Genomic DNA, 27,361 nt, shown 5'->3' with positions numbered 1-27,361 from the left:
GCCAAATCTCTCTGAGACTTTCTATCACAACCAGGGGACTCCCGGAAATAGGAGAGGGTCTCTGCTTTCTGCCTGCCTCTCTTGAGCCCCAGGGGGCCAATGTCAGGACCTGCACTGGATTTTGGTTTGCAATTATAAACTTACAGTTTCTGGAAAGGAAATGGCAGACACGAATTCCTGAAGGACAGCTGGCCTTTCTGGCATCCCTCCTTACAAGGACATGCAGACCTCCTCTCCCTGAACCCCTCAACATGCAGTAACCACAGCCATATAGTGTCTATATACAGGCACAAACAGCATTGTTTCTAACTGATCTCATGGTTCAGCCGGTCCTGGGGGTGTCAGCTGTTCCATAATGTATGACACATCACTGTGGTTAACTTAACCCGTCCGGGTCTCCTAGATACAGTCACTAGCCAATTGCCAAGAAATGTGCAAAGGGAATGCTGGGGGGAGGGGTGGGGGTTGGGGAAGGGTGATGTGGAGAAGGACCACGAGGCATGGTCTCTGGTTACTCTAGATGCATCTGGAGCTCTGTCCAGACCCAGACTTCAGATATAGCTCAAGGCCAGGCTTGAGAGACTGGCCTAGGAGGTGAGCGTGGTAACCCTGAATGAGAAGCGGGTCACAGATCCTCAGTGAGCTTGTTCTCATCCTAATTTGGCCCTCGTTTTCAAGGCTTTGCTCAGAATAGTGATTCTTACATTTGAGCATGGTTAGAATCCTCGGAAGATTTGCTAAAGCCTGGTTGCTGGGCCCCGCCCCCCTGAGATTCTTGTTGAACCGGTCTGGGGCGGGGCCTGAGAATTCAAATTGATAGCAAATACCTAAGTGATACTGCTTCTGCTGGTCCAGGGACCCTGACCTGGAACTTCTTAGTGGGACCGTGGGTCTCAGATATCAGGAAGAAGAGCTCCAAACCTTTCTTCTTCCCTTAGGAATGAGATTAAAACCGATGATGAGCAGCCAAAGGGCCGAGGTCCTGGGCGGGAGGAACGAACAGGGTGATGCTCTAGGATCATCTGGCCAGGAGCTGGGAGTCTTGGGTCGTTATCCTGCCCCTGAACCAGCCCACTGTGTGGCCTCGGGGAAGTCGCCTCTGTTTTCTGGGCCTCCGTTTACCCTGTTAGAAAACGAGCAGAGAGCACTCTTCTGTGTGCCTCCTAGTTTTCACAACAGAAAGAGTTGTAAAAAGAAAAAGGGAAGACAAGCTGACCCACGTGACCTCTCAGGGAAGCCTGTGGGCTTTGGCTTGGACCCAGGTCTTCTACTAAACTTGTCAGGAACCCCTTCCTTTCTGGAATCCCTGTAGCCCTCACTGGTGACTCTGCTCCAAGGTGGGTTTTGCCCACCTTGGCCTGTGGAGGGGTTTCTGGTGCCGGAAGTGGAGGGTATTTTATTGAACACCTACTATCTCTTTCCCATCTTACTTGGTTTTCAGGCGTTCTCATTCACCCGTCGTGACTTCCAACTGGCGGCTGACTGCACGCCGTGACAGCTGTTTGCATTTCCCCCTCCTCTGCCGGGGTCTTGGACAGAAGGAGCGTTGGATAAAAGCTGGAGGGCTGTCAGCAGGAGAAACATCCAAGCCGTACTCTACTGGGCAAGGATCTCAAGGTAAGAGACAGGGAACCCAGAACTTGCCTTCCTAGGAGCGTCCCCAGCTGATGCCTATAGATTTTTTTGCTTTGGCCCTGTGGACCTCTAGAAATGGGGCCTGCCCCTCAGCCATTTCCTCTACCTTCCGCCCAGACTCTGAATTATGCTCTCCTGTCCTCTCTTCCTAACAAAGGCTTCCTCAGTAGAAAAGAGCTTGGACATACAATACTTGCCAACAAAAGCAACCGTTGTAGCCCCAGGGAAGGGGGTGGGGGTAGAGAACCAGGGTGAGGTTTTGCTCTCTGCTTGCCGGGACGGACTCCGGGGAAGGCCCCAGCCCATTGCTCATGAGTCAGGCTGCTGGGGTCCCTCTTGACTTCCCAAGTTTAAGGCATGAAGAATGGGGTGGGGTTCAGGGAGGGGGCTAGGCGAGCTTTTGGGATGGCAAGGGGGAAAATCAGCGCTCACTTTTCCGTCTCCACAAGGCCCCCACTCTTCAGCTGGGAAAACTGAGGCCCCGAGAAGGGAGGTCATTTTATCCTGAGGTCATTTAGTGGATTTGTGGAGGGCCAGATGGAGACAGTTCCAGCCTGATCATCTCACAGCCTCTCCTCCAAGTTCCCATTGACACACTCACACACACACACACACACACACACACACACACAAACCCCTCACATTCTTGCTCCATCTGCCCTCACACACAAAACCACAGTCTGGCTCTTGACTTCACAGCTCTTAAAGAACCAGAAAGAGGAGAAAAAGGAACTCTCTTTTGCCTGAACTTCATATAGATCAGTTTGGTGGTGCCATTTTCAAATAACTGGATGGTATTGGTGTTACTTGGAACAAAATACGCTCTGCATTTTCACAGGACCTCAGAGGTCGCCTGCGAGCCCTGTGAGCCTCCTGGTTTCTTCCCTTTGACAGATGAGGTACTGCAGCCCAAAAAGAAAGAGACTTGCCCTTGGTCACACAGACTATACTTGGCAAAGCTCAGCCTAGGGTAGTCTACTGACCCCCGGTCTTGTCTCTTTTTCCAGCTCAGTACCAGACTCTGGATTCTGATCCCAGCTCTGCGGCAGACACGCTGTGTGACCCAGGACACTGCTTCAGTCTCTGAACCTGCCTTCATGAAATCGCTGCCCCTCCAAAGCCTCTTCACTCTAGAAGCACTTCCTCTCAGGAGGCCCTGGGCCAAGGCCTGGGGCCACGGGGAGGAGGAATCCAGCTCTCTGCCCACAGGACAGGAGACTATTTGGAACCTAGCAAGGGTGCAGACCCGAAGGCCTCACGTCGTCATAGGCGGAAAAGTGCAGGAAGCCAAGGCCTCTCTCTCAGGGGATCCAGAGTTTCCCAAGAGAAGTCTGGTTAGGGAATTTCCACCCACAAGCTGGTCTCCTTTTAAGAAGGCCCCACAACAAAATGTCTGGCCTCAAAAGTGGAAAGATTAGGGGTCTTTATACTCTTTATACAAAGATTCTTTATTCCACAGTTCCTTAAACACACACTCACACACACACACACACACACAAAACTCCTTTCTCCAATTCCCACCTCTGGCTTGCTTGAAATACAGTTCATTCGTAAACTGTTAGGAACACCTTTATACAGTCAAGCAGCCTCTGGGCTATTTGCCCTGACACTGCAAAACCAGCAATCCACTCTCATCCCTGACTCTTGGTTTTGCCCACCTTGGCCTGTGGAGGGGGTTACTGGTGCTGGAAGTGGAGGATATTTTATTGAACACCTACTATGTGCTACCGTTCACACTCCAAGGGAGGCTCAGTGCTGGGACTTCTATCAGGGCCGTCTGAGCATGAAGCCGGGGCTCTCTCTCTTCCCCTTTTTCAGCACCGCTTCTTGACTAGGACACAAGTTGCTCACTGCAACTGTGGGCACAGAGAGCTGTAGTCTGCGAAATGGGTAGATCCAAGGGGTCAAAGGTTAGTGTTGGCGTCAAAGTAATGAAGAGAGAAAGAAGGAGACACCCTCTCTTAGGGAGGAGAGTGCTCACTGTCTCCCCACCCAAACGTAGTTGGACATTCCCTTCGACGCTGTGCCTCTGGAGAGTGGGCCCTGTGGTCAAGTTAGGGGAGCCGAGGGAACAAGGAAAGCGGCTACTCTGGGGGGGAGCCCAGGCGCCTGGCTCCGCGTGGCACTTCCGATCCGGCTGGGCCGCATGCCGCTGCTCTCCCCGGCCCCGCGCTCCGCCCCGGCCGCGCGGCGCCCCCCGTCCGACCCGCGCCCGGCCCCGCCCCGCCCCGCCAGCGTGCCCACCCCCGGCCCGGCCCGCCCCGCCGCCCCGCCGCCCCGCCGCCCCCGTGGCCGGCTCCTGCCGCGTCCGGGAGCGTCACGGCGCGGGCGGACGGAGTGGCTCGCTGCAGTTTGGCACGGCGGGTGCTGGCGCGTCGGCCGCTCCGCTCCCCCGCCGGCAGCCTCGGGCGCGTGGAGCCAGCGGTCCAGGCGGTGGCGCGGGGGCCCGGGAGCTGGCCGGCGGCGGCGGCGGCGGCGGAGCAGGCAGAGGCCGGCTGGCCCGCGCTGGGCAGTCCGGGGCGCGCTCCAGCCTCGCGGGCAGCCGGGAGCTGGGGGCTCGGGCGCCCTCCAGCCCGCGTCCGCGCGCGGCCACATGGCTCGGCTCCGCGCGCTGCTGTCCTGCCTGCTGCCCCTGCACTATGCGCTCTGCGCCTCCGCGGGCAGCCGGACCCCAGGTGCGTGCAGGTCGGGCGCGCGGGGGCGCGAGGGGTCCCGGGTGCCCGAGAGTCGGGCTGGTGCCTGGGGGCCGGAGGAGCCCCGCAGCATTCGAGCGAGTGGGAGTGGGAGGCGGTGCGCGCCCGGGGCTTGAGCTCATTTCTTCCCCTAGGTCCCCAGCGCTGACCCGCGATTGCTCTTCTTTTTTGGCACAAGAGGCCGAGAGAGACCCTGGGAGAGGTTTTGGGAATTTGGAGTCTCTTCTTCGGGGGTGTATATTGGTCTTTGTCTCTGTATTTCGCAGTGTATTTCTCTAGTTTTCATCCTCTCTCTCTCTCTCTCTCTCTCTCTCACACACACACACAATCGGTCTGTGTCTGTCCTGTGTGTCTTTCACTTCAGTGTCTTCTCCCTCTCCAACTTGTGTGCGTGTGTCTGTCTCATCCTTATGGAATTAGGCTGGCAGGTGGTCCCCCCACCCGCCAGGGAGCACCTGGCACTCCCACTCCTGCTTGGAAACACACGCCTAGCCCTCTCCTCCAGCATTCTCGGGCTCTGTGCAGACACCCTCCTCACACACAGACCAGACACCCTGCGCCCTCACCTGCTGTGGCTCTGAGCGTGGGGAAGAGGCTCTGGTCGTTTCCATACTCCCTGCTTGTCTGTGAACTGAAGTGGGTTCTCTCTAGCAGAAATCTTGGGGGTCTTAATGGGTAAAACCAGAAGAGACTCCCCCCACTGGAAGTGCCTTAGGCATGGGAGGTTTCAGGAGACCTCGTTTTCTAGGCTTCATCAGTAGTGTGAAGGGGCCCAGGGAGGCAAGAGATAGAGAGCCATGTGGAAATGAAAATCCCTCCAAACTCCAGTCCTGAGTCACCAAGCCTGGAAGCCAGCGAGCTGTCATTCCTGCTGGGCCTGGCTGGGCTCGGGGAGAGCTGTGCGAGGACCTCGCTGCTGGCATGCAGCCTAGAGCGTGGGGCCATGACCTCACACTTAATTCAGTCCGAGTGGGCAGGTCACCCCGTGCGTCTCCTTTTATTTTTGAAGATCTATATTTACCGGGCTTGGTGCTGGGCCATGTAGAAATCTCAGCAGCCTCTGTTGACTTTAAAAAGTTTTATTTCTATACTTGGAAAAATATAGAACCTGTATTCCCTCCCTTCCCTCTCCAGCTCCTCCTTTCCCCCTGACACGTGCCCAGGATCCCCTGGGTTTCTAGGTGTGTTTGTTTTGCCAGCTGTGTTCAGAGAGCTTGGCAAGGAGGAGGGGCCTACCCCAGGCTGGGCGGGTGACTTCAGCACAGGGGGTGGGGGGAGTTGGGGCAGATCCTGCCATCCCTCACTTTGCCCTGGGGGCTTTCGGGGAATCTCAGCCCATTCCTCGGCAGTGCCCCAAATTGGAAGGCTCGTTGCTAGAGTGACAGACAGGACTCTGGCATCATTCTTTTCTTCTGTTAAGTTTAACAGGGCCTTGGGGACTACAGGAGCAAGTCAAGTCCACAGAGTACTTGAACGCCGCTCAGTCCAAGTGCAGAGATCCAGAGGCTCAGGAAGCCCTGGATGAGTCTTGGATGAACTTGGACTAAGGGGTCCCTCCAAGTGACGCTCAGGGTTGCAGTGGGATTGCCGGTCTCCCTTTACCTTTGCACAGAATACGTTTATATAACTCTGTTTGTTCCAGCAGAAATGCGTCTCTCTGGAAAGCTCCGTGACTATGGTGTGACAGTGCCATGCAGCACAGATTTTCGGGGACGCTTCCTCTCCCACGTGCTGTCTGGGCCAGCAGCAGCCTCCGCCGGGAGCACCGTAGCAGAGGGGCCCCCTGCACCACAGTCACACTCTGGTCCCCTCCGGGTGGCCCGCAGCCTCCCACGCCCAGAAGGAGCCACCCTGCACCCTGGCCGGGTGGGGCGCCCCTCCCTCTACTTCAATGTCACGGTTTTTGGGGAGGAACTGCATCTGCGCCTGCGGCCCAACCAACGGCTGGTGGTGCCCGGAGCCTCGGTGGAGTGGCAGGAGGATTTTCGGGAGCTCTTCCGACAGCCCCTGCGGCGGGAGTGTGTCTACACTGGGGATGTCATGGGCATGCCTGGGGCTGCTGTTGCCATCAGCAACTGCGATGGATTGGTAAGGACAAGCCTTTCATCAAGCCACTTTTTGCCCCTGACCCCAGGCCATCTGAGCCTGTCTGACAGTTTCCTCCTTGGCTCCTCTGTGTTTGGGACTCCTATGGGCACAGTGTATGATTTGGGCCATGTCCCGGACTTCCCTGCCTTCAGAGAGCTCTGCATTTGCTCCGCTGGCCACCAGGTTGCCGCTCTAGTGGGTGTGCAAGGCCTGGTGTGGATGGTGTCTTGTTCATTCCCTCATGGTCCATGGATACATGGGATGCCAGCTTGCCTAGCCCAGACATGTGCAGGGGTGAGGAAGGCAGGCTTGGCTGGGATTGAGTCCTGGCTGGGCCACTCACCTTCTCTGCGCTGCTTTCCCTTATGCGTGAAGTGAGGCTTTATTCATAATGCACATATTTACTGTGTGTGTCCCTTGTGCCCAGCACCCTTCAGGCTCTGGAGGGTACGTCAGGGCCTGGGGCACATGTGGTCCTTACCTTCACGGAGCGGACGTGGTAGCGATGATGATGGGATCTCCCTTACCGGGCAGCATGGTTGGGGGTCAGCACCCACCTGGCATGGGGTCAAGGCTCTGGCGACATTAGCGGCTGTTAGGATTCTTACTGTTAGGTCCTCACTCATCCCCTGATGTCTTTGGTCCTAAAGTCTGTCTGCTCTTTCCCAGGGCCCTGCTCTGGGAGCTCCCTTTCTCAGGACCTATTCCCTCCTCCCAGGCTTGGAAGGCCCTGCTAGTTGGCTCACTATGGCAAATCAGAAAGCCACGGGTGGCTCCTGTCTGAGGCTTGACTCGTGCTGAGGTTCAAGTCCATCCGCGGGCCCAGGGCCCTGGTGGAGGTTCTTTCTGTGGCCTCTGCGTTGTCAGGTAGGAGCTGATGTGTCCCAGGAAAGGACCCCCATACTTTGCCCTTTCACTTGAAGTGAGGGATGAGTCAGATTTGGGGGGATGGGAAAGGGGGTGTTTCTTCCCTAGCAGGGCTGAGAGCACCCCTCACACTCCTTCCCTTGCGAAGCGTCATCCTGCTGATTGTCACATGACCTGTGTTTGGGCTGGTGCATCTTGATCTTTCTTTTTCATTATCAGCCCCCTTCAAGTGTCTTTTTAGCCATTTTTCCTCCAGCTCCCCTCTTGAAATTTTAAGACCACAGATGGACTGCACATCTGTTTGTAAATTGTATGTGTATCTGTGCGTCATATATATATATATATATATATATAAAAAGAATACATTTTCTGCCTTCCAAAGAATGAGTTTTTGTCCGTATTGGAGGTGATGGCGCCCTCCCCGCCCCCCGCCGGAGAGGCATGGTCTGGGCAGTGGTTGGCTCTCAAGGTTGAGCGTATGCTGGAATCACCTTGCATGCAAGTGTTCTGTGAGGCCGACTTTGAGAAGCCCGGGTTGTGAGCACGCTGCAGAAGGCTGAGGCCTTGTCCTGGGCGAGCCTTGGCTGCCACCCACCCTGGACCAGCAGGTTTATGCAGCAGAAGCCCGTTGGCCAGAGCTGCGCTGTGGCCACAGCTTGGCTTGAAAATCCGAAGGGATGCTTGGGGTCTCCCAGGGACACAGTGTCTTTGCAAACGGAGAGACGGAACACGCTAGAGCAGACTGGTGACTTGACTGCATTGCATGGACCCCTACAGCCCTCGGCTGCAGAGGCTGCTGGCCGTCTCGGGACTGGGCTGTGTCTCCCACTTCTTTCGCTACCCCTGTTAAAGTACCCTGGGCCTGACAGAGGTGTCAGTCGGTGATTAACACTGTCCCTGAGCAACTGTCCATGGTCTTTGCTTGCCACTGGGGCACCGCTTCTGCTGTTGGCTGTCTCCTTAGCCAGTCCCCGGCCACAGCCCAGCACAGAGTCCTCCCCAGGGCGGGGATTTCCGTGTTTCCAGCCCATTCCAGAAAGCTACCCTGTGTCCCCTGAGAGCAAGGGGCTCTTTGTAGTGACCCAGCTGAGCCACCTTTGGACGCCAAGGCCACAGGGCAGCATCTCTGATAAGATTTAACTCTGCATCTGTATGTGGTCTTTGGCTCTTAATTCCATCCTCCTTGGCATTGCACGTCCTGAAGTCATTCCTTCCAAAAAATGATGCACACATAGAATGTCCCTATGCACACATAGAGACACACAGAATAGTAGCAGCCGGAGTCCTTCCTGCAGGCCAGACCCAGCCCAGACCGGATCCCTGCGTTTGTTAACTTCGCTCATTGTGTAGCCGAGGAAACAGCCTTAGCAGGGAGAGCTGACGATAATGCAGACAGCTTCTGTTCACACAGGACCAAAGAGTTGATAGAGCCCTTCAGTCGTGTGTGGTGTGTATGGGATGTTGTCATCACCCTGCTTTGCAGAGAGTCCCATCCCTGCCCTCAAGGAACTTGGGTGCCAAGCAGGAGAAACCTCTCTAGTGGTTTCAGCATTCTCTTGTTGGTTTTCAGGAGCCCGGAGGGGACGGTACTCAGTCGGTGGGAGTGACTGTTGTCTTTGGTGCTGGAGAAGGTGATATCGGAACTGGGCCTTGAAGGATGAGTAGAAGTTTGCTGGGGCCAGAGGAGGGTGGGGAGGGTGTTCTGGGCAGAGCGAAGAGTGAGTGACGGCACTGGATGGATCTGGGGAGGGGTTGCCAGGAGACACAGTGGGAAGGTGGGCTTTGGCCCGACCTTGAAGGAAGGCAGGATAGGAGAGAGGGCCCGCAGTGGGGATGGGGCAGCCTAGTATCTGGGAATTGGAGGCACAAGCTGTGTGTCCCTGAGCACGCTGCCTTCCTTCTCTGGGCTCCACTTGCCTCTTAGGTACATCTCCGAGGCTAGAATGGGAGAGCTCAGAGCCCCTTCCAGCTTCAACATTGGTGCTTTGTGATAGGGAGCAGGCCTTGCCGAAGGAGTTTGAAGCCAGACCTCTCTAAACCTATAGTTAACGCCTCCCTCCCTAGCTGGTCCTAGGATCTGCTTTGTGCCGGATGGGGCTGCTTTGGAGGTATAGGGAGGAAAGATTCTAGCCCTGAGCTTGACCCTCATGGCCAAGCAAAACTTCCAATTGTGAGAAGGTCTTGAACAAAGACCCCTTTGTGTGGACAGACTGCAGCCATTTGGATCTTAGCTGCTCTGGTGAGAGGCACCATGTGTAAACTGGTGGCCTGACCCTCATTTCCAACTGGGCCCTGTAGTGGGGGGCAGTGGGCATCACTGCCTTTCCATCTCCCGACATCCCATAGAGTGCCATGGGATGGAAACTGGGAGCATTCCCTGCGCTGTGGTTAATTCCTGCTAAAACTGAGGAATGAGTGCTTCCCCTCACTTCCCACCTGCTCTTCTGGAGGATTTGGTGTGGCACAGGAGTGCAGAGGGGTCAGGAAGGACCTAGGAATGAGGAAGCCAGGACCTCTACCCTGGATGAGTTTTCAGGGTAACGGGGACCCAGACATAAAAGCAGACAAATGACAGTCTTGTGTGATGCAGCAGTGGAAGGACTGATTTTTGGTTAGGGAATCTAGGAAGGCTCCCTGAAGGAGGTGGCGTTGGCTCGAGACTGATTGAACATTGTAAAGATGAGAGACAGTGCTGGGCCTCTGGCCAGCAGAGAGATTGACTGACCCAGAGCAGGCTTGAGAATGTTTGGCAGAAGGGAAGAAGGGATGTGGGGAGGCCACGTTCTATCTGCAGAGAGTTTCCTCTGGGGCCTGGGGCAGCTGTCAGACCCTGGGGTCCCTGCCCAGGAATGTACTCAGGCAGCAGCTGCAACCTGATGGACCACCATCCAGGGCCTTTTTCGGGGAACCCAGCCAGTCAGTGCAATGGTTCTCCTGACACTCCTGTGACCCCTAACCTCTGAGGGCCTCTGGGCTGGGAAGGCCTGTGTCACCTTAGGACCCCTCCAGCTTGAGGCCAAGTGCAGAACAGACCCCCTATTAGCGATTATGGCTCTGAATTCCTGGGAGGAACATGGAGGCCTGTGTGTCCCTGTGGGTTCAGAGCCAGTTCTGGAGTATAGCAATAGGGTTAGCAGAGTGGGGGACCCTACATATCATCTAGTACTCAGACCAAAAGTCCCCCCCCCCCCCCCCACCATGTCATCTCTGCCTCTCTGGTCCTGGGCCTTGCTGCCCCTCCGCTGGGGCGACGGGGACTTGGTTGTGCTGTTCATCCCCCCTTTGCCTCCAGGACTCTGTGAGTCACCAGCCTGGTGTGGAAGCAAGGCACGTGTAAGCTTTGTCACCATCTGGTTCCATTTACCACCCTCTGCAGCTCATGCATATTCAATGGCTTACAGAGCAGACCCCTGGCAGGCAGTGGGAGGAGGAGTGCAGGGAGGGTGAGTCCCAGCCCTGCTTCTTGCCCCTGCCTGCTGTACAAAACCCAGCAGCTTCAGAGCCTCAGTCCTTCATCTGTAGAATAGGATTACAGCGGGGGAGGGGGCGGCGTGGGGATGGGTGGTGACAAGGTCCGGGGTTTTGGGGTTTCATTAGGCGGTGATGATGAAATGTTCCAAAACAGACCACGGTGGTGATCGCATGACTCGGTGCGTACACTAAATGCCATTAAATTCTACACTTTAAATGGGGGAACTGTTTGGTAGATGAATTACATTTCAATAAAGCAGTTAGAAAATGTGGCTGGCCAGCAGTAAGGCCTGAGAGAGGCGGTGTCCATAATTATGGGGAGACAGTCTAGGATGGCAGAAAGTGTGGGGTCTCTTTGCTCAGGCCCAGACTAGCTATGTGACCTTGGGTGAGTTTCTAAATTCCTCTGTGCTTAGACTCCTCATCTTTAAGGAGTGGGGGTGGGGGGGTGGGGCGGGGAGCAACCACCTGTAGGATTGTTCAGAGGATTAAATAAGATAATGTAAAAAAAAAAAAGTGCCTTCTCTAGTATAGGCTGGAGTTAAAAGGGGAGCTTATTTCAGTGGTTCTTGGTAGTCATGCTTCTTACTTCTCTGTAGTAATTGCTACCGTCATTACAGTTATTAGGAATAGCGGAAAACACTGTAAATATGGTTAGAGTCCATTGTATTGCAACAATATATAGATTAGCGGGGTTCTCTGGGGAGGGTCTGAGGCTATCTCTAGTACCCGGGGCCGGCCAAGCCCTGCCTTCCCTCTGCTTTGGCAGTCTTCTCTGTCTGATCAGCCGATTGGCGCTTGCGCGAGGTGTGGAAGTGTGAGCCTCATGGCCCATCTGCGATAACCCCACATGCCCTCCAGGACAGGGATACTGAGAGGCTCAGAGGAGCACTGTGCTGACAATCCTTGGGCCCCTGGCCAGAACCCAGCCCTTGACTAGGTCCTGGGGGGTGCAGGGATGAAACTCGACCTTGGCTCTCTCCCCAGAAGCCCACAGTTGAAAGAGAAGGCAGATGTGTGCTGTGGACAGTGTGAAACAAGAGAGACCGTCCTGAACTTGACCTTGTGGGAATGCAAGAAAGCAGAATGCCCTTGGTGGGTGGCCTGGAGGTGAATGTTGCCAAGGAGAGGTGCTCAAGGAGGGCTTCCCAGGGAAGAGGACATTTGGGCCACATTTTAAAGCCACAGTAGGAGTTCTCAAAGCTGAGAGGTAGAAACTGTAGGCATTCTGCAGGGAATGAAATCTTGTGTCTTCCCAGGATTCAGGAAATGGTGAGTCATCCCAGCTCTCCATGGGAGAGGGAGAGCAGTGAAAATGTGGGCTGGAAAATCTTTGCCTCCCCTTGAAGCTTAGACTTGTCCCTCTGGCTATAGGGAGCCACAGAAGGTTTGTAAGCTAGAGTTAACGTTGGTGCTGGGGTAAGATGCTGATGCAACGCTGGAGATTTGCCTGTGGCTCACTGGTGCTCCTGTCAGCACCTGTTCTTGCCCCGGGGACTGCTCCTTGCTGGCTGGGGAGTGGGCTGACCTAGCAACTCCTTGCGAAGCCCCCTTCTCTGCCCTGCCATCCACCCCTGCCCTGGGGATGAGGAATGTGAGGCCTAGATTTCCAGAGGGACCCTCGTCCTGCCACCCAGCTGGCCTGTCTCTGTACATCGTGGTCTGTGGGCCACCTGCCCTCACCCCAGTGTGCTGACAACCCTGGGAGGGATGGAAGGGGTCTGGCCTCATCTCCTTGCTCCCAGCCTGGAGAGTGGCTTCTGCCCTGCAGACCCCCACCCCCACCCCAGCTGAGCTGATGTGTTCACACCTTGCTCTGCAGCCCCCCACCTTTGCTCATGCCGTTCCTACCTCCCACAGTGCCTTTCCCTTCCCTCCGCCTGATACCTCTGTCTCAGTCACCCGGTTTTTAGGAACCAGAGACTGGCTTATACCTTCATTTATCTCAGCACAGAGCATAGGCTGGGCTCATGCAACCTAGGAGGCCGTGGAGCAGGGAGGCACAGGAGAAAGAGAGAGGGCCAGGAATAGTAGGGGACGTGGGACTGTGCCCTGTTTAAAGGGAACACGGTCTGGCTTTGCGAGACCTTTGAGTATTTGAAGGAGAAATGAGCAATAACGGTTTTTAAGCAAGGTGTTCTATTTGGTAAGATGGTGTGTGGGCCCAGCACAGCAGGGCAATTAGCTAGAGGCCTTGGATCGCCATCGGGGCAGCTCGTGAGGTGACGGGAGCATGGCCCCTGCAACCGGATCACCTGGGTTGACACCCCAGCTCCGGCTTTTACGTGCTGTGTGGCCTTAGACAATTCCTGAGCCTCTCTGTGCCTTGGTGGCCTCGTCCGTGAAGTGGGGATTATGATAAAAGTCACTTAGCCCAGTTGTCCTGCATGCAAGGGGGTTATGAGCTTGGTACCCGTTCGCTGTTCGCTGTTGCTGTGGGAGGGTGTGAGCTTACGAGGTGAGGCTGCTGGGTTGGAGGGGCTGGGTGGTGGGAAAGAAGAGAAGTCAAGAGCATCTCATTAGTCTGCTTGACAACCCTGTGCTCCGGCCCAGAGGTCTCCGGGATTTCAGCTGGGCAGCCAGAGCCCATCCCCTTCCTGACCCCACCAGGCCTGTTAGTTTTTCTCAGGCCGCACCCCGCTCCTGGCCTGGTTTGCCATCTCACCAGAACAGTCCCACGGGGTTCGCAAAGGGTGGGGTCTGAGCTTAGTTACTGGTGTGTTCTTAGGGTGCTGGCGCCCAGCCTGCCTCGAGGTGGGTTCTTGGTGGCCGCCGGCTGAGCTGACCCCAGGAGGGAAGGTGGCGGATTCGCTCCAAGGGGGCATAAAGCTTATGTTTGCATCTCCTCAGCCCATGAGGTGAGGAGGGACAGCATGTCTGTCACTCTCTCCGTGGCTGACTGTCCATCTGTCCCAGGCGGGCGGTGACAGATGTGGCACATGCGCCATCATTTGTCCTCCTGCACCCCTGGCTGACATACTGGTCTCCTGGGGCACCCTGTCCCCCAAGCCCGTGTCCCCAGCATGTGGGCCTCACAGCTGCGCCCAGGGTGGGGGCCTGAGTGGGTGTGTGAGCTGAGACCTGTCTGACCCCTGCTCTCCGCGGCCCCCTCCTCTTTTGTCTCCAGAGCTCATGCCCCTCCCAGGGGTACCACCTGCTTTACTGTGCCTGCTTTTCTGGGGAGAACCCTGGGTCTGCTCCTCAGAACTGAGGTCTGCAGAATGAAAGCAGGACATGGTCTCTCGGGTGGGAGAGGGCTCTCCTCATGATGCCCCTCACCAGGCCGACCGCCGATCGCCAGCTGGGAAGTGGCCCTGCCTGGACCTCAGCCGCATCCCAGGACGCAGGCAGCCCAGGTGTTGCTGGGGAAACCGAGGGGCTGGACCAGTTACCCACGACTGTGTGACAAGCTGGCCTAGAATGGACGTACTCACAGTGACCACATGTTCTTTCTCACCGCTCCAGTTGGCCGGGCTCTTCTGCTGCTGCTTGCTTCCGGCTCCCCTGTGGCTGCTCGCAGCTGGAGGGTGGGCTGGCCTGGAAGGCCCGAGCGGACCTCATTCCCACATCCAGCGTCAATGCTGGCCGGGCTGCGCTGCTCCCTCTACCCGGTGGGCATGACAGGCCTCCTGCACGCTGTGTTAGGGGACACTCCGGGACAGCGCGGTCACAAGCTGCAGGGCCTCTCCGGGCCTAGTCTGCCAAGTTGCCTGACGTGGCTTTGGTGTGTTCTGTGGGTCAAAGTGAGCCACCAGGCCAGACTAGATTTTCCGATGGGGGGGAATGGATGCTGCCTCTGGAGGGCAGGGGCAGCAGAGTCTCACTGCAAACAGGCGTGTGAACAGGGCCAGGAGGACGGCAGCCATCTTCGCAGGCATTCTCCCATACTGTGGGCAAGTCACCTGACCCCTCTGAGCCTCAGTTTCCACATCTGTAAAGTGGGTGTCTACCTTGTAGTTTTATTCATTAGAAATCCAGCATGCCGCCATAGTGTCAGAATCATAAATGGTAGCTTTATCATGATCATTGATCTCCTGGGATAAATATGGAGACTGAGGCAGGATCCACAGCAGGTTTGTTTCTGGACCTCTGGTCACCCGTTCCAGTGCTCTTCCTGCTTCCCAGAAGGCCCTGTCCCATCAGGGCCTCTGTCTGTCTGAGCAGATGTGCAGGGTCTGGGTCCTGGGTAGTTTTCTTGTCTGGAAGGTGGTCTGGTCTTGCAGAATTTCACCTCCCTAGTCTCCCCACGGCTGGGCTGTGCTGTCTGCCCTGGATTAATAACTTATTTATGATATGGACTAAAAGCCAGACATCACCTCACTGCTGCTTCTCCTGAGCAGAGCCAGTGAGGGCTGGACTGGGGGCTGGTTTTATTTGCCTTCCCCGGCATCCTCAGGCTGGCTGGTGGGAGGGCAGCCTCGGGGCCGCTGAGTGTGGTGGGGGCTGTGCTTGCCTTCCCTCTGCCTCCCATGCTCAGTGGCTTAGAGGCCAGGGAGTGGGCTTTTGGAGGGGACCCAGGGCATTTGTGCCAGCGGATGTTTCCAAGCCATCTGCCAGGCCTGGCATTCTGTTTTCAGCAGGTGGGCCTTGCCCTGCCTTCAGAGCCTGCTAAACAACAACAATGACCCAGACCACAACAATAACAGTAATCCTTGCAGGCTGCCTCAGCTCTGGCAGCCGAGTTTCCTGTTAGCACAAATAATCTTTGTGTTATGAAAACCTCCAGTGATGAGTTCAGCTCAGCATCATTTGCCCAGATGACCTTGACTTTGGCCCAAGTGCAGATAGCTTTGGCCAAAGGAGGCTTTCAGGGCCTCTTAGTCCCCTCTTAGTTTTCTAGACGAGGAAGCTGAGGCTCAGGAAGGGGAAAAGACTCACCCAGGGTCACACAGCAACTGTCAGGACCCTTGGCTCTCTGTCCAGTGCTTCCCCACAATCCCACTCTTGGACTCTCCTGAGTCAGTGGGCAAGGACCGAGTAAATGTTGACAGTGATTCAGGTTGTCAGCCCTGTGTGGGCCAGAGATGCACCAGCCATGGCCACGGCTTCAGAGCCCAAATGCTAAAGCGATGGGTCCCGCTGTTGCCCTCTGGGGTGCGTCCCGGCAGTCCTCCGGCCTGGGTCCTACCGCGAGGTCAGGACATTGAACTTCTACATGTCCTTGTTTCCCCGAAAACTGGGAAGCCAACTAAGAAACAGTGTCAGCTGCCCGGTTAGCAGGATCTGAAGGTCGAACAGAAGCTTGTGGTATTTCTTGGCCCTAAGTCGGCATTGCCACTGTTTTAGCCATTTTCGAAATACAGGAGGGCAGTGGGGCTCCTAGTTCTCACACTTCACTTGTCAGAGAATATCAGACAGCCTGCAGTCTCCTTTTCTTCTGCTTTCCCTAACACGGCTGAGGGGTGGGTAGAACAGGCTCCTTTCAGAAAAATGTTTGATTTGAAGGTGGGAGTGTTTGTGGGGACACAGTTGGTCTGAATGCAAACCCTGTTCCCAGCAGGTTGTCTGAAGCCTTTTGTCAGCCTTTGCTTTTAAGCCAACCAAATATTTATAACTTGGATCTGTCCAGAAAATGACCATACCCCCCAACCCCTCCCCCTGCTCCCCCTACCCCACCCCACAGTAGAGGTTCATTCTGCTCCAGGAGGCTAGCAGGAGCTCGAACTCTGAATGAGCAACTCTAGCCCAAAGAGGCCTTGTGTTCTGTAGCCCGACAGGCCACTGGCCTGGGTGCGTTGAAAGCTTGGTGCTTTGTCACCTCATAATTCATCGCCCCTAGTGGGGAGACTCTAGGTAAAACATGTTGTTCCCTCAGCCGTGTCGACATTGTATGGGGAGCGGGTCCCTCATGAAGGCCCATATGCCCGAGGGAGTTCGTTAAGGGGGCTTGGCCCGAAGGATGCTTATTGAAGGTTTGGTCCCAAAGTTGGGCCCCTGGTATGTCTCAGTATTTGTCCTCCTGAAGCTCACATTTCGAAGAGCAATAGAGAGGAATATCCCCTTGGTGGGGACAGAGCATGGCCATGAGCCATGTCCCCCTCCGGGGACACGGAGGAAGGAATGATGACGGGGTGACATCTGAGCTGGGCTGGAGGGGCAGTCCTGGCAGAGCTCACAGCAGCCACGAAGGTATGGAGGGCCAGGTGTGAGTGTGTGTGGTTCCAAGTGTGGAACAGGGTCCATGTGGCTGCCGTGGGAGGGGAGATTTTTGTTGCCAATAATTCCCAAAGGGAAACATATGGCTTGACAGGAAAAACAAGTTGTGGGGGAGGTCCAGACACCACCCCTCTCTGGGGTGACAGTTGTGGCCTCCCTAACTGATCTCCTTGCCTCTATCCCTGCCCCTGTCTTCCATCACCACCAGCAGCCAGAGCAGTCTTGCTCAAGCCCAGCGCTCCCGTGACGCTCCTATTGGGGGGCCCAAGTAGGCTGGGGCTGTGGTCCCCCCTCCTCGTCCTCCTGGGACCCCTCCTCCCGTAGTGCTCCCCTGACTGCCCTTGTCTGGAGCCCTCCTTCTCCCCTCATCTCCCTCAGGTGTTTGCTCAAATGTCATCTTCTGTATAACCTCTTTCCTGACTCCATTCCTCATCCCATTTCTCTCCTCTGCTTAAGTACCTCTCCAGCCCCTCCCCGGCTCCTTTCATCTGGTATGCCATGGTTTTACTGATTGCCTGTCTCACCACGTAGAATGTGAGCTTGAGGTGAGGAAGGGGTTTGGGGCTGTGACCCCATCATCTAGAATGGGACCTGCTCAGTACGCAGCTCAGGAATGACAGGGGAACCGTACCAGACAGAGGTTTAGGAGAAGGGCAAATGCAGAGACGTACAGGACTCGGGTGCCTGGCGAGTGGCCCACGCGGCTGGGGTGTGAGCACTTGCGTTGCTAGTAACTGACAGGGCTTTGCACAGACAAGTTTTGGTGACCTGTCAGAGTTCTGAGAATTCTAGAGAACATGTTCATGGTGCCAGGCATAGGTCAGGAGCAAGGGCAGTAACGTGCCCCAGCTAATCGGGCTTCCTCTCCATGGAGGGCAGTGAGGGCATGTGTGGTCAGGGGCAGCTTGTGGCTGGAGCTTGGCCCTGCACGGGAATCCCCATGACGAAGCCAACTCCTACTTCCATCCTGCCATGCCTACCCGCCTTGCGTAGGGAACCTTCCCTGCCACCGCCGCATCCCTCATTTATCACCCGCTGAGGTACTGCTGTGTATCAGTCTCAGTAGTAAACATTTTACATGCATGACCTCATTGTGGGGAGCATGGCTGAAAACCAGATCGGCGTCCCTCTTATTGTTGGATGGACCAGAGGGGAGGTCTGGCTGGGACAAGTGAGCTGAGGGGGGCTGGCCCTCAGCTCTTGGCAAGGGGATGGACTGGCTCACCTCTTCTGGGAGCCACCCTGCAGTCAGCTGCCTTGCTTCTGAGCTGTGGGGCTCCGACTGCAGGGCCTTTAGTGCAGGGAGGCCCTCCTCGGCTCAGGGCCAGGCAGCCGCACTCCCTCCTGACAGCTCTCCCACTGCTTCCTGTCTCCTTGTCCCGAAGCTGCTGCCACCGCCAGGACTCAGGGCCAAGCAAGGGGCGGCCAGGTAGAGCTCCCAGCCCGAGCTTGGTGTGCTGTGGTGGTGATGGGGGGACACTTCGGAGCCACATGGCTTCTGGGCCCAGGGAATGGAAAGTGGTGGTGGCTACCAGCCTGGCAAGGGCTGCCTTGAACTCTGACTGGGCTCCAGGGTGGGGGTTTGCTGCAGATGGGGACTCTGAGCACCTGCACCTGTGAGGCCCTGTCCTGTCCCTGGGTCGGGACCTCTACTGCTGGGGGGTGGGGGCAGTGTCGTAAAAAGTGACACTGTTCCTTTAAGAATATTTACCAAGCTTTCGAAGGCCTAAGCAACTGCTGTCCACGGTGCCAGAGGACAGAATCAATCATCACCTTCGTCATCATCACAGAGGCCTTGCTACTAATTTTCTCACCCTCCTCACTGTGTACTTCCCAGCTTGGGTGGCCGTGACATCATTGGCTTGCCACTGACCACCCAGCAGATCACAGGCCCCCCCCCGCCAGCTCAGGGCAAACTTGGTGAATTATCCTTCACTCCCAGTGGAGTCACCCCTGGAGGGAAGGAGCTGGTTAGGTTCTCAGACCAGATAGATGCCATGTGGACCATCCTTGGTCAGGCTCAGCCCAGGGACAGGCTCACGACCCGAGGCGTGCAGTAATGCGGCTGCCCACACCCCCTGTCCAGCCCCCCTCTCGTTCACAGCCCGTTCTCATTGTCCTCCCCTTCCCTCTCTGTCTTGCCCACTTCCTGCATATTACGGCAAATGGATTCTGGTCGGACGACTACAGTTGATAATACTCTGTGAAACTCCCATGATCCCTTAAACATTCCATTGTCCGGAAGCTTCCGGAGTCCAGATCAGTGGTTGCCAGCCCTGGCGGCACAGGACAGTCACCTGGGCAGCTCAGAGAACCTCCTGATGCCTGGGCTGTACCCACTGAGATTTGATCTGTTGGCCTGGGGTGTGGTCTCAGCGCTGGAAATTCTGCAAATGCCCCTGGGGATTCAAATGGGCATCTGGCAGGGCTGCCCACTGCTATGTGCTTCTGGAAAAGTCTACTGTGTGTTTGGTGGAAAAGTCGGGGTCAGGTCAGGCGTTTCAGGAGGGCCAGCCGAGAGAAGGACAGAACGGAAGAGGCTGCCCCCCTGCCGTGGGCCACGCCTCAGAAGGACCTTGGCACGTAGTGGCTTCAGTCCATCCTGCCAGTAACCCTTTGGTTTTACACGGGGACTCTGAGACTTGGGGAGGGTCTGATTCCCAGCTGCAGCCTCTACACCAGTGGCAGGGAAGTTGGGGGACAGAAATGGAGGGCTTCATGGGGTTGGTTTCCTTTTTTTAAACTGTGTTTTAAATGCTTCTCATATAATGATGCCTCGCTCGTTGCAGCAGACCGACATTCCGTGCAGAACCGACGTCCCTTTTCAGATGGGCAATTGTAGAAAAGTCAGAAAACACCTCAGAGTTTAAAGAGAAGGACGTTGCCGCAATTTCGCCACCCAGAGACAGGTCTCTCGCAGCTGGGTGTGTTCCACCAACCTGGTGCGTCCTTTGTCATTTTCGAAATTACCCTGCACCGGCGCAGCCACTTCTTGGGAAGGAAGTTTCCCCTCAAGGATGCTCAACCCATGGTATCATTTTCCTCCGGGATTTCTTCCCGTGTGTGGACAGGGATCTGAGTGGGGCAAAGCCAGGTCACAGTGGGACCCAGAGTTCGAGGCTAACCATCCCATGGTTCCAGAATGCAGCTCCTGGAGCCATCTGCTCCCTTCCTGAGCCACGGGGACTCCCAGGCACACGGTGAATGAGGTGGATGATAATCCTGGCAGCCAGTGGGAACACGGGCATAGCCCTCGCCGTGCGCCTGGACCCTACTAGCAGCTCTGTGCACGTTCCTCAGCGCAAGACCCCAGGATCGGTGCTGGTATAATCCGGAGACATGGGGATGAGGGAGCAACTTGTCCAAGACCACAGGGCATGAGAGTGGCAGCGCCCAGGGATGCTGGGTGGCTCCCTGCATTGACCCACCACACCTACCACAGCCCTTCTCCCCCGAGAAGGATCCCAGCTGCAGATGGCCTGGGAAGCCTGTCCCCTAGCGCCTCCCAGGGTGTGGGGCCTGCAGAGGTCCTGAGTTCAGCTGAACACCTCCAGCTGGTGGAGGCGGTCGGCTTCCTGGTGTTTCTTCTGAGACTCTGGCCTGTTCAGGGAGTTCTCCGGCTGCGCATGTGGGGCAGGCAGGGCTGGGCACACCGGCTGAGGACGAGCCCTTCAGCTCTCGCTCCGGCCTCCGAGGGCTCCTTCCTCCCGCCTGTCCCCAGAGTGGCAGCTCGGTTAGAATCAGCTTTCAGACTCGCCTTGGCCGGGGTCCAGGCCTTGGCAGCAGAGCTCCCGCGGCCTGGAGCTCTCACAGCAGGTTTGAATTACCCAGGATCGCAGCCTCCTCGGGCCTTGGTCCCAGCCGCGCTGACTCACACTTCTGTGGCCCCGTGAGGCTCGTGTGCGAGTGTCCTCGGCGTGCGTGCGTGTGTGTCCTCCAGCACGTGGCAGGCGCCATCCCTTGAGTGGCCTCGCGGTGTGTGCGTGGCCCTGTGGTACGCCTGTGTGTGGTCTCTCATTTCCGTAAATGTGCATCCTGTTTAATAGGTTTATTGAGATACAGGTCCCGTACTGTAAAGTGTAAAGTGTACAATGCAGTGAATTTTTATGATGTGCATGGATTTGGGTAATTATTGCCACATTCAGTTTGAGACTGTTTTTACTATCCCATAAAGAAGCCTTGTGCCCTTTTGCGGTCACCATTTACCTCCCCCCCCCACCCCCAATCCATGACCCCAGCCCTTGGCAACTGCTCATCTTTCTCTGTCTGTATCTGTCTAAAGAGTTTTCTCCATTCTGGATGTTTCCTATGGATGGAATCGTATACTGTGTGGCCTGTCATGCCTGGCTTCTTTGACTCAGCAGGACGTGTTCGAGATTCATCTGTGTTTCGGCATGCATCAGTTTTTTGCTTTTGTTTTTCTGTTCATCCATTCATCTGTTGGAGTGGAATTGTGGGGTCCTGTGGTCACCGTTTCGTATTTTGTGGGGCTGCTAGAGTGCTGTCCAGAGTGGCCGCATCACCAGCTGTGTCCGGTGTGGAGGGGAGCAGAGACTCTGGCAGTAGCCGGCCAGGGCTGGTGAGGGGAGGGAGTTTCCCAGGTGGGGCATCCCTGAGGACATGCGCGTGCCAGCAAGAATGTTCCAAGAGAGCCTGAGCATGGTGATGCCAGAAAGAGGGGTGCTAATTTCAGGAGAGGGAGAGAGGGAGGGGAGCCGGAGATGAGGAGGGGCACAGCTGGAGGAAGTTCGTAGGGTGGTGGGTGGCAGGGTAGGGAAGAGCCTGCCGCATGGTGCCCGTTTCTCTTTGAAAATAGGACAAGAAGAGCTGGGGACAGTGGTAGGTGTCTCAGCCATCGGGAGAGCTGGGATGCAGATGTAGCAGGGAAATGCAGCCGCTGATTCCAAGTGAGATCAGTGGGCACTGCCCGTGTTTCTCTCTCGGTATGCAGACCTGGAGAGGGTGGTCAGGTGGGTCGAACCAGGGCAGCGGGAAGGAAGGAAAGGCAGGGAGAGAGAGCTATGGGTGTTCACAGAAGTATTATGTATCTAGACTGAGAAGTCCAAGGTGGGAGGAAGGGGCGCGAGGACGTGGCAGGGGCGGGTGGTGGTGGTGGAGGTATGGACAGTGATGGAGCAGTGAGGTCACGTCATGCACTGGAGGTCTTGGTGATGCTTGGTGACAGCTGGAGCCAGAGTGCAGGGGTTGGGTGAGTAGGACGGTGGCAGGAGGGAAGTGGACACCTGCAGTGGGGGTTTTTGAGTTCTGGCCGGTGATGTGGTCTAGGCCGGGGATAGAAGCAGGTTGCTGGGTTGGGGCGGGGAGTCGGGGGACCGGAGGGAAGCCATTTCAGGTTCTCTTACTGCTCCCAGCTATGTGCATCTCCCCCCACCCCCACCGGCTTCCCCTTGCTAGGCTTCCTTTCGTTTCCTACAGTGGAAGAGTTTTAAGCTGGGTTTGCTGGAAGCCTGGAACCTGAGGCAGCACAGCCGGCAGTAAAACCTTGGTAATGGAATATCCAGAACACGTTTGGGCCCAAGAATGTGCTCTCCTTGGGAGGTGGTGGGATGGTTGGATGGGTTGGAGGCCTGCTCTGCTCCTTTATCCTCTGGGGAGGCCCTGCATGGGCTCACCTTGGAAGAAGAAGCAGGAGGGGACCTGGCTTACCCCTCACCTGGCTTCACTGGGGCTGTCATCTTGAAATAGGTCCTCCTGGGCATTCTGAAAGGTTAGTGAATCTGAGGGCACAGCAAGGGGGCTCTGGATTACACTTTGCTAGAAAGAGGGTGTATGGCTGTCCTCTCAGAGTTCCGCCACTTACCAGTGCCTGGACCCCAGGCCAAGTCCTTGCTCACTGTCTCTGCACTTGACCTTGCACAGACGGAGCGCTTTCCTGTCTCAGCCCAGACTTCAGCACCTGCAGGACACATATGTCAGTCTTTGAGAGTCTCTTCTAGGAGAAGTGTTGCCTTATCGTACCCTTGCCTCACGGTTTATGTGCAAATACGTGCAATGTCAGAATAAACACGTTTATATATACACATGTACACAGATGTCTAATTCTAAAATAACATGGCTTTAGTTACCTGCTGAAATATGTGGGACCTCGTCCTGATGGTAGACAGCTACCAATGACCAGCTGAACTTGCTCAATTATGACCTGTGGCAGGAGACAAGGATAAGCCAGTGCCTGTGTCCTCCAACACCACATGACCCCGTCTCCTTCAGGTGCCCCAGACTTGCCCTCTGGACCTGGGGGCTTCCCCTGCAGGGAGGCTGGGCTGAGGCCTCTGGATGAAGACACAGCAGAAGGCATTACCTTTGCAACTGACATGATGTCATGATGCCATATTGGAAATGTCAGACAGGTCCCCTTTGGCCACTCACCTCTCAAGAAAGGCCTCTCAGTAGCAGCCATAGGAAAGGGGTCCAGAGCCTGGCTGCTGGTGGCCAGGCCTGTGCCTTGGAGAGTTTCCATTTGGAGAAATGGCCTGAGGGCCTGCCTAGTATGTGGCTCAGCGGGCTCTAAGCAGCTGTGTGTTGTTGCTGTCCGTGCTGCATGAAGACCCTTTCTCACGCATGTTTCCATGGAGTTCTATTTCCACGAGAAGAAGGTACCGGTGAAAACAGATAGGGCCGACTTTTATTTTCCAGAAACTTAAGTTCCCCCTTTTCTGGATGTCTTATACAGAAATTTGATTTGATTTGAGTCCTTTAAAATTAGCCACCACTTTTCAGAAATATAAACATCCCGTAAATTGAGAGACGGGAGTAATTTGGCAGGGAGGCAGAGAGCCAGAATGTTCCCGTTGCCAGTCTGTCTGCCCCAAGTGGTGCCTGGTTTCCTGGCCAGGGCAGAGCAGGAGATGGTCCGCCAAGCCTCTCACGATGCAGATGGGGAAACCGAAGGCCATGGGGGGAGGGACCTGCCCAGTCTACCCCCTGATCGTGGCCAAGCCTGCCCACCCATGCCCTCTCTAGGAGGAGGGTCTCAGAGGTTGAAGTCTGTCAAGGCCAGACGCAATGCCCAAAATGGACTAGGAACATTGCTGGCAAGTTCTGTCCTTGACCCCAGGGGTTTGGTGGGATCGATAGTCACAGAGAGGTTTCAAACTTCTTTCCCAGGTTGTGTATTACAGGGCTTGGGTCTTTGCCCTCCCCAGTTAACCGGGACAGGGGAAATAGGGGTTCACTAACTCTTCCCTGGGGAGAGGCCTGTGCTGTCACTTACTTACTGGGTGACTGGGCAGGTTTCTTAACCATCCCAATGGAGCCTGCTTCCTGATCTGTGAAATGGGTCTAATATTTGCGTCTGTCTTCTAAGGCTGTTGTAAAGGTGAAATGAGATATGTAAACAAAGTGGCAGATAGTGTTGTTACCATCAGTGATAAGAAGACTGTTTACAAAGGGTGGAGTGTAGAGAAGTGTGTTGCAGCTCAGTAAAACCTTACCAGTGTCCCTGCACGGAACAGTTTACATCTTGAAGGAGGGAGCTCTGTGTTGCTGGAGGCATCCAAACAAAAGTGAAGAACTCCCCTGAGTAGGGAGGTGGTTGACGGATTGATTGAAGCTTCAGACTGGGGCACACATGGCGATCTTGAAAGGCCCATGATTGTGGGCAGAAGGGGTGAGCTGGACGGCAGTGCCTTGCAGCCCAGTCTGCTGCCGTGTGGATCATTCCAGAGCCTGCATCCCTCATGGGAGGCCCTAAGATCTGGTGGCCACATGGAGCAGGGGATGCCAGAATTTGAGGAGCTGCAGTAGCTGTGGCTGGAAGAGGACTGATGGCGGCCGACGCACGTGCTCAGGAGGTCTTAGAGGACGTCTCTCAGAACAGGCTGCGGTGGGGATATTGGTGGCATTTGGCTGCGTAAAGTCACAGCTGCTTTAAAAAGAGTCTCTTTGATTCAAGTGGAGAAGGTCTGATGGTTTGGTAAGAATGGTTTCTTCACACGCTGCCTGGTGTTCACAGCTGCATTCCCAGTGTCTGGAGCGGTGCTGGTATACAGCAGGCACTTAATAGATGGCTGTTGAATGAGTGAAGGAATTCGACAAATGTATATTCCTTTAGAACTGCCTAATGTTTTTCAGGCACTGTGGTGGGTGGGCTTGTCTGACTGCTTTCTAGAGCTGGCGAGGGTGGGAGGATGGGGGAGATGATGGAGGGTGGGGGGTGGGGGAGGTGAGGGGTGGTGGGGGGTGGGCGGGAGCTTGTGCAACCCAACCCGTGTCTTCACACACATCGCATTACAAGTCTTGTTGGCCCCTGTAATTATTGCCTTCATTGGGGGCTAATAACACGCTTGCCGGCCTTGGCCAAGGTTATATTTTTAATGTTGTCATTTCCAAGGCCAACACCTGATTATTTTTACAGGCATATCTTGATTCAGGCGAAAAATTAGATTAAAAACAGGGCACGCATTCCTGTGCCCTACCCTGGCTCTTTCGTTGTCGGTGAACATTAGCGGCTGTCCCTGGTGTAGACGCACACATGCTTTAAATCTGAAATAATAGCCCTTTGTATGGGAGTGGGGGAGCAAGCACCCATGTGAGGCATAATTAACCTTTACCAGTAGGACCCCCCCCCCATCTGCCCTGTAGGTAAAGGCAGATCTTCAGGATGGCGCTTTGGGGGTGGAATTCTGCACACTCATGGGGTTCCACAGCACAGGAAAAGTGGGTCCGCTTTGCTCGAAATGGGCATGCCCCCCCACCCCTTCCTCGGCGTCCCCCCACCCACTTGCCCCTCCTCGCCCTCGAGGAGGGGTCTGCACGCGGGGAGTCACACACGTGTGTTCCCAAATGCTTGCCTGTTGTGTGCCGTGTATTCACACTCCTTCTCTCTCCCCCTTTGCTCCTCCGGCTGGCCGCGGGCCTGGTTCAGGCGGGCCTCATCCGCACAGACAGCAGCGACTACTTCATAGAGCCCCTGGAGTGGGGGCAGCAGGAGCAGGAGGCCAGCGGGAGGACACACGTGGTGTACCGCCGGGAGGTCCGCCGGCAGGAGTGGGCCGAGCCCGGCGGGGACCTTCACAATGAAGGTAGGCAATGGGCAGGTCCCTGAGCTCCACCTCGGCCTGGACCTGTGGTATTTCTAGGTCACTTTGGACCTTAACCTCTGGAGCCTTGGCCTCAGTCTTCTCATCTGTAAAGTGGGACTGGAGCACGTATACCAGCAGAGAAACCCAGGGGGTTTTAGAGGCTACTACAGCTGGCTGGAGTTGGGGGCCAGGCGAGTGACTCGGGTCCCCTGAACTGAGGCCCTGGGGACTCCAGAGGTCTCTGCGCAGCCCTACATTGCTTCGGAAGGCGATTTCCTGGCCTAGCAGAAGGTGCAATGGTTCCAGTTAGTTCTTTCCCCCCTTAAAAATCAGCTCAGCCCTTGGGAACCAGAGGAAGGAAGGTCTTAAGGCACTCATAGGGGGAACTACCGGGTATCAGGGCATCAGGGTCCACTTTCGGTCCAACAGACCATTTTTAAATCCTATGTCCAACACTGTCGGCTGTGAGACCCTAACCAAGTTACTTAACATCTCTGAACCTCGTTTTCTAATCTGTAAGGTGGGGGCAACTGTGGCTGTCTCTGGCCACGTGTATTAGTGATAGTCCATATAAAACTCCCAGTGTGGGGCTTGGCACGTAGCAGGTGTTTGATAAATGATTTGCTCTTACTCCAATATTGTTATTAGGGTAAGTACTGAGCAGTTAGGGGTGAGCCCCCAGGCAGCAGGGGTAGCCTTGCAGCCTGGGGATGGGCACAGGAGTCCGCATACCAGCAGCCCTTAGGACCCATGCTCGTGGGAGTGAAGCGGGGAGGCAGCGTGTGCTGGTCCCAGGCCCATGGCCAGACACACTGTCCAGCTTAGCTTTGCCATGAAGCCCCTTGGGCCAAGAGGACATGAGGAGGCCTTGGGTGGAATCTGGCCTTCAATGGACCGCACCCTCCTGCCAGGGCCCTGGTGGGGTGGGGCAGAGTGAGAAGGAATGCTTGGAAACCGTTGTCCCCACACACGAGGCCTCCTTTGAGGCTCCAGCTGCTGTCCCAGTGTTGCTCATAGGAGAGGCCGAGCTGGATGGTGGAGGGTTCTGCAGGCCTGGGATGGGGGGCTCAGGGACTCGTGGAGCCTCGGGGGGTGTTGGGGAGATCTGGGGTGGATTTCAGGGGCAGCCTGGGACAGCACCATGCCTTCCACTGTGGCTGGGAAGAAGAACGTGTCTCCCTGGGCTCCATTTTATCTGAGGCCAGTTCTGAACAAAAGACCATCAATATCCCTTTTTGGGTAGACCCTGGGGAAGTTCTGTTCCATGGCCGTGAGCTTGGAACCAACCACATTGCTTGCCATCACAGTCAGTGGCTAGGAAGCCACTGAGCTCACAGAGTTGGCACTCAGGCTGGGGAAGGCTGGTGGGGCTCCCCGTCATTGAGGGAGCCCTGGGCCTGTGGGGGATGC

At 55.9% G+C, this 27,361-nt stretch overlaps 1 protein-coding gene across 4 annotated transcripts in view; it reads left to right on the top strand.

Moving 5' to 3' along the window:
* Positions 1 to 3,118: 3,118 nt before the first annotated feature.
* Positions 3,119 to 27,361, top strand: part of ADAMTS14 (ADAM metallopeptidase with thrombospondin type 1 motif 14) — a 72,666-nt gene continuing 48,423 nt past the window's right edge. Inside the window, exons 1-3 of one of the 4 annotated variants that reach the window (XM_032841169.1) lie at positions 3,119 to 3,545; positions 5,974 to 6,416; positions 25,795 to 25,951. In XM_032841169.1, coding sequence (XP_032697060.1) covers positions 5,976 to 6,416; positions 25,795 to 25,951 — 598 coding nt within the window. In that variant the 5' untranslated portion in view covers positions 3,119 to 3,545; positions 5,974 to 5,975. Of the gene's footprint in view, positions 3,546 to 4,141; positions 4,311 to 5,973; positions 6,417 to 25,794; positions 25,952 to 27,361 lie in introns of those variants that run through there. The other 3 variants (XM_032841165.1, XM_032841160.1, XM_032841150.1) reach the window with 3 other exon arrangements.

The sequence above is a fragment of the Lontra canadensis genome, unplaced genomic scaffold, assembly GCF_010015895.1.
Source record: "Lontra canadensis isolate GAN:19392208 unplaced genomic scaffold, GSC_riverotter_1.0 scaffold3, whole genome shotgun sequence".
Classification (NCBI taxonomy): domain Eukaryota; kingdom Metazoa; phylum Chordata; class Mammalia; order Carnivora; family Mustelidae; genus Lontra; species Lontra canadensis.
This window is presented reverse-complemented; position numbering and strand designations above follow the sequence as displayed.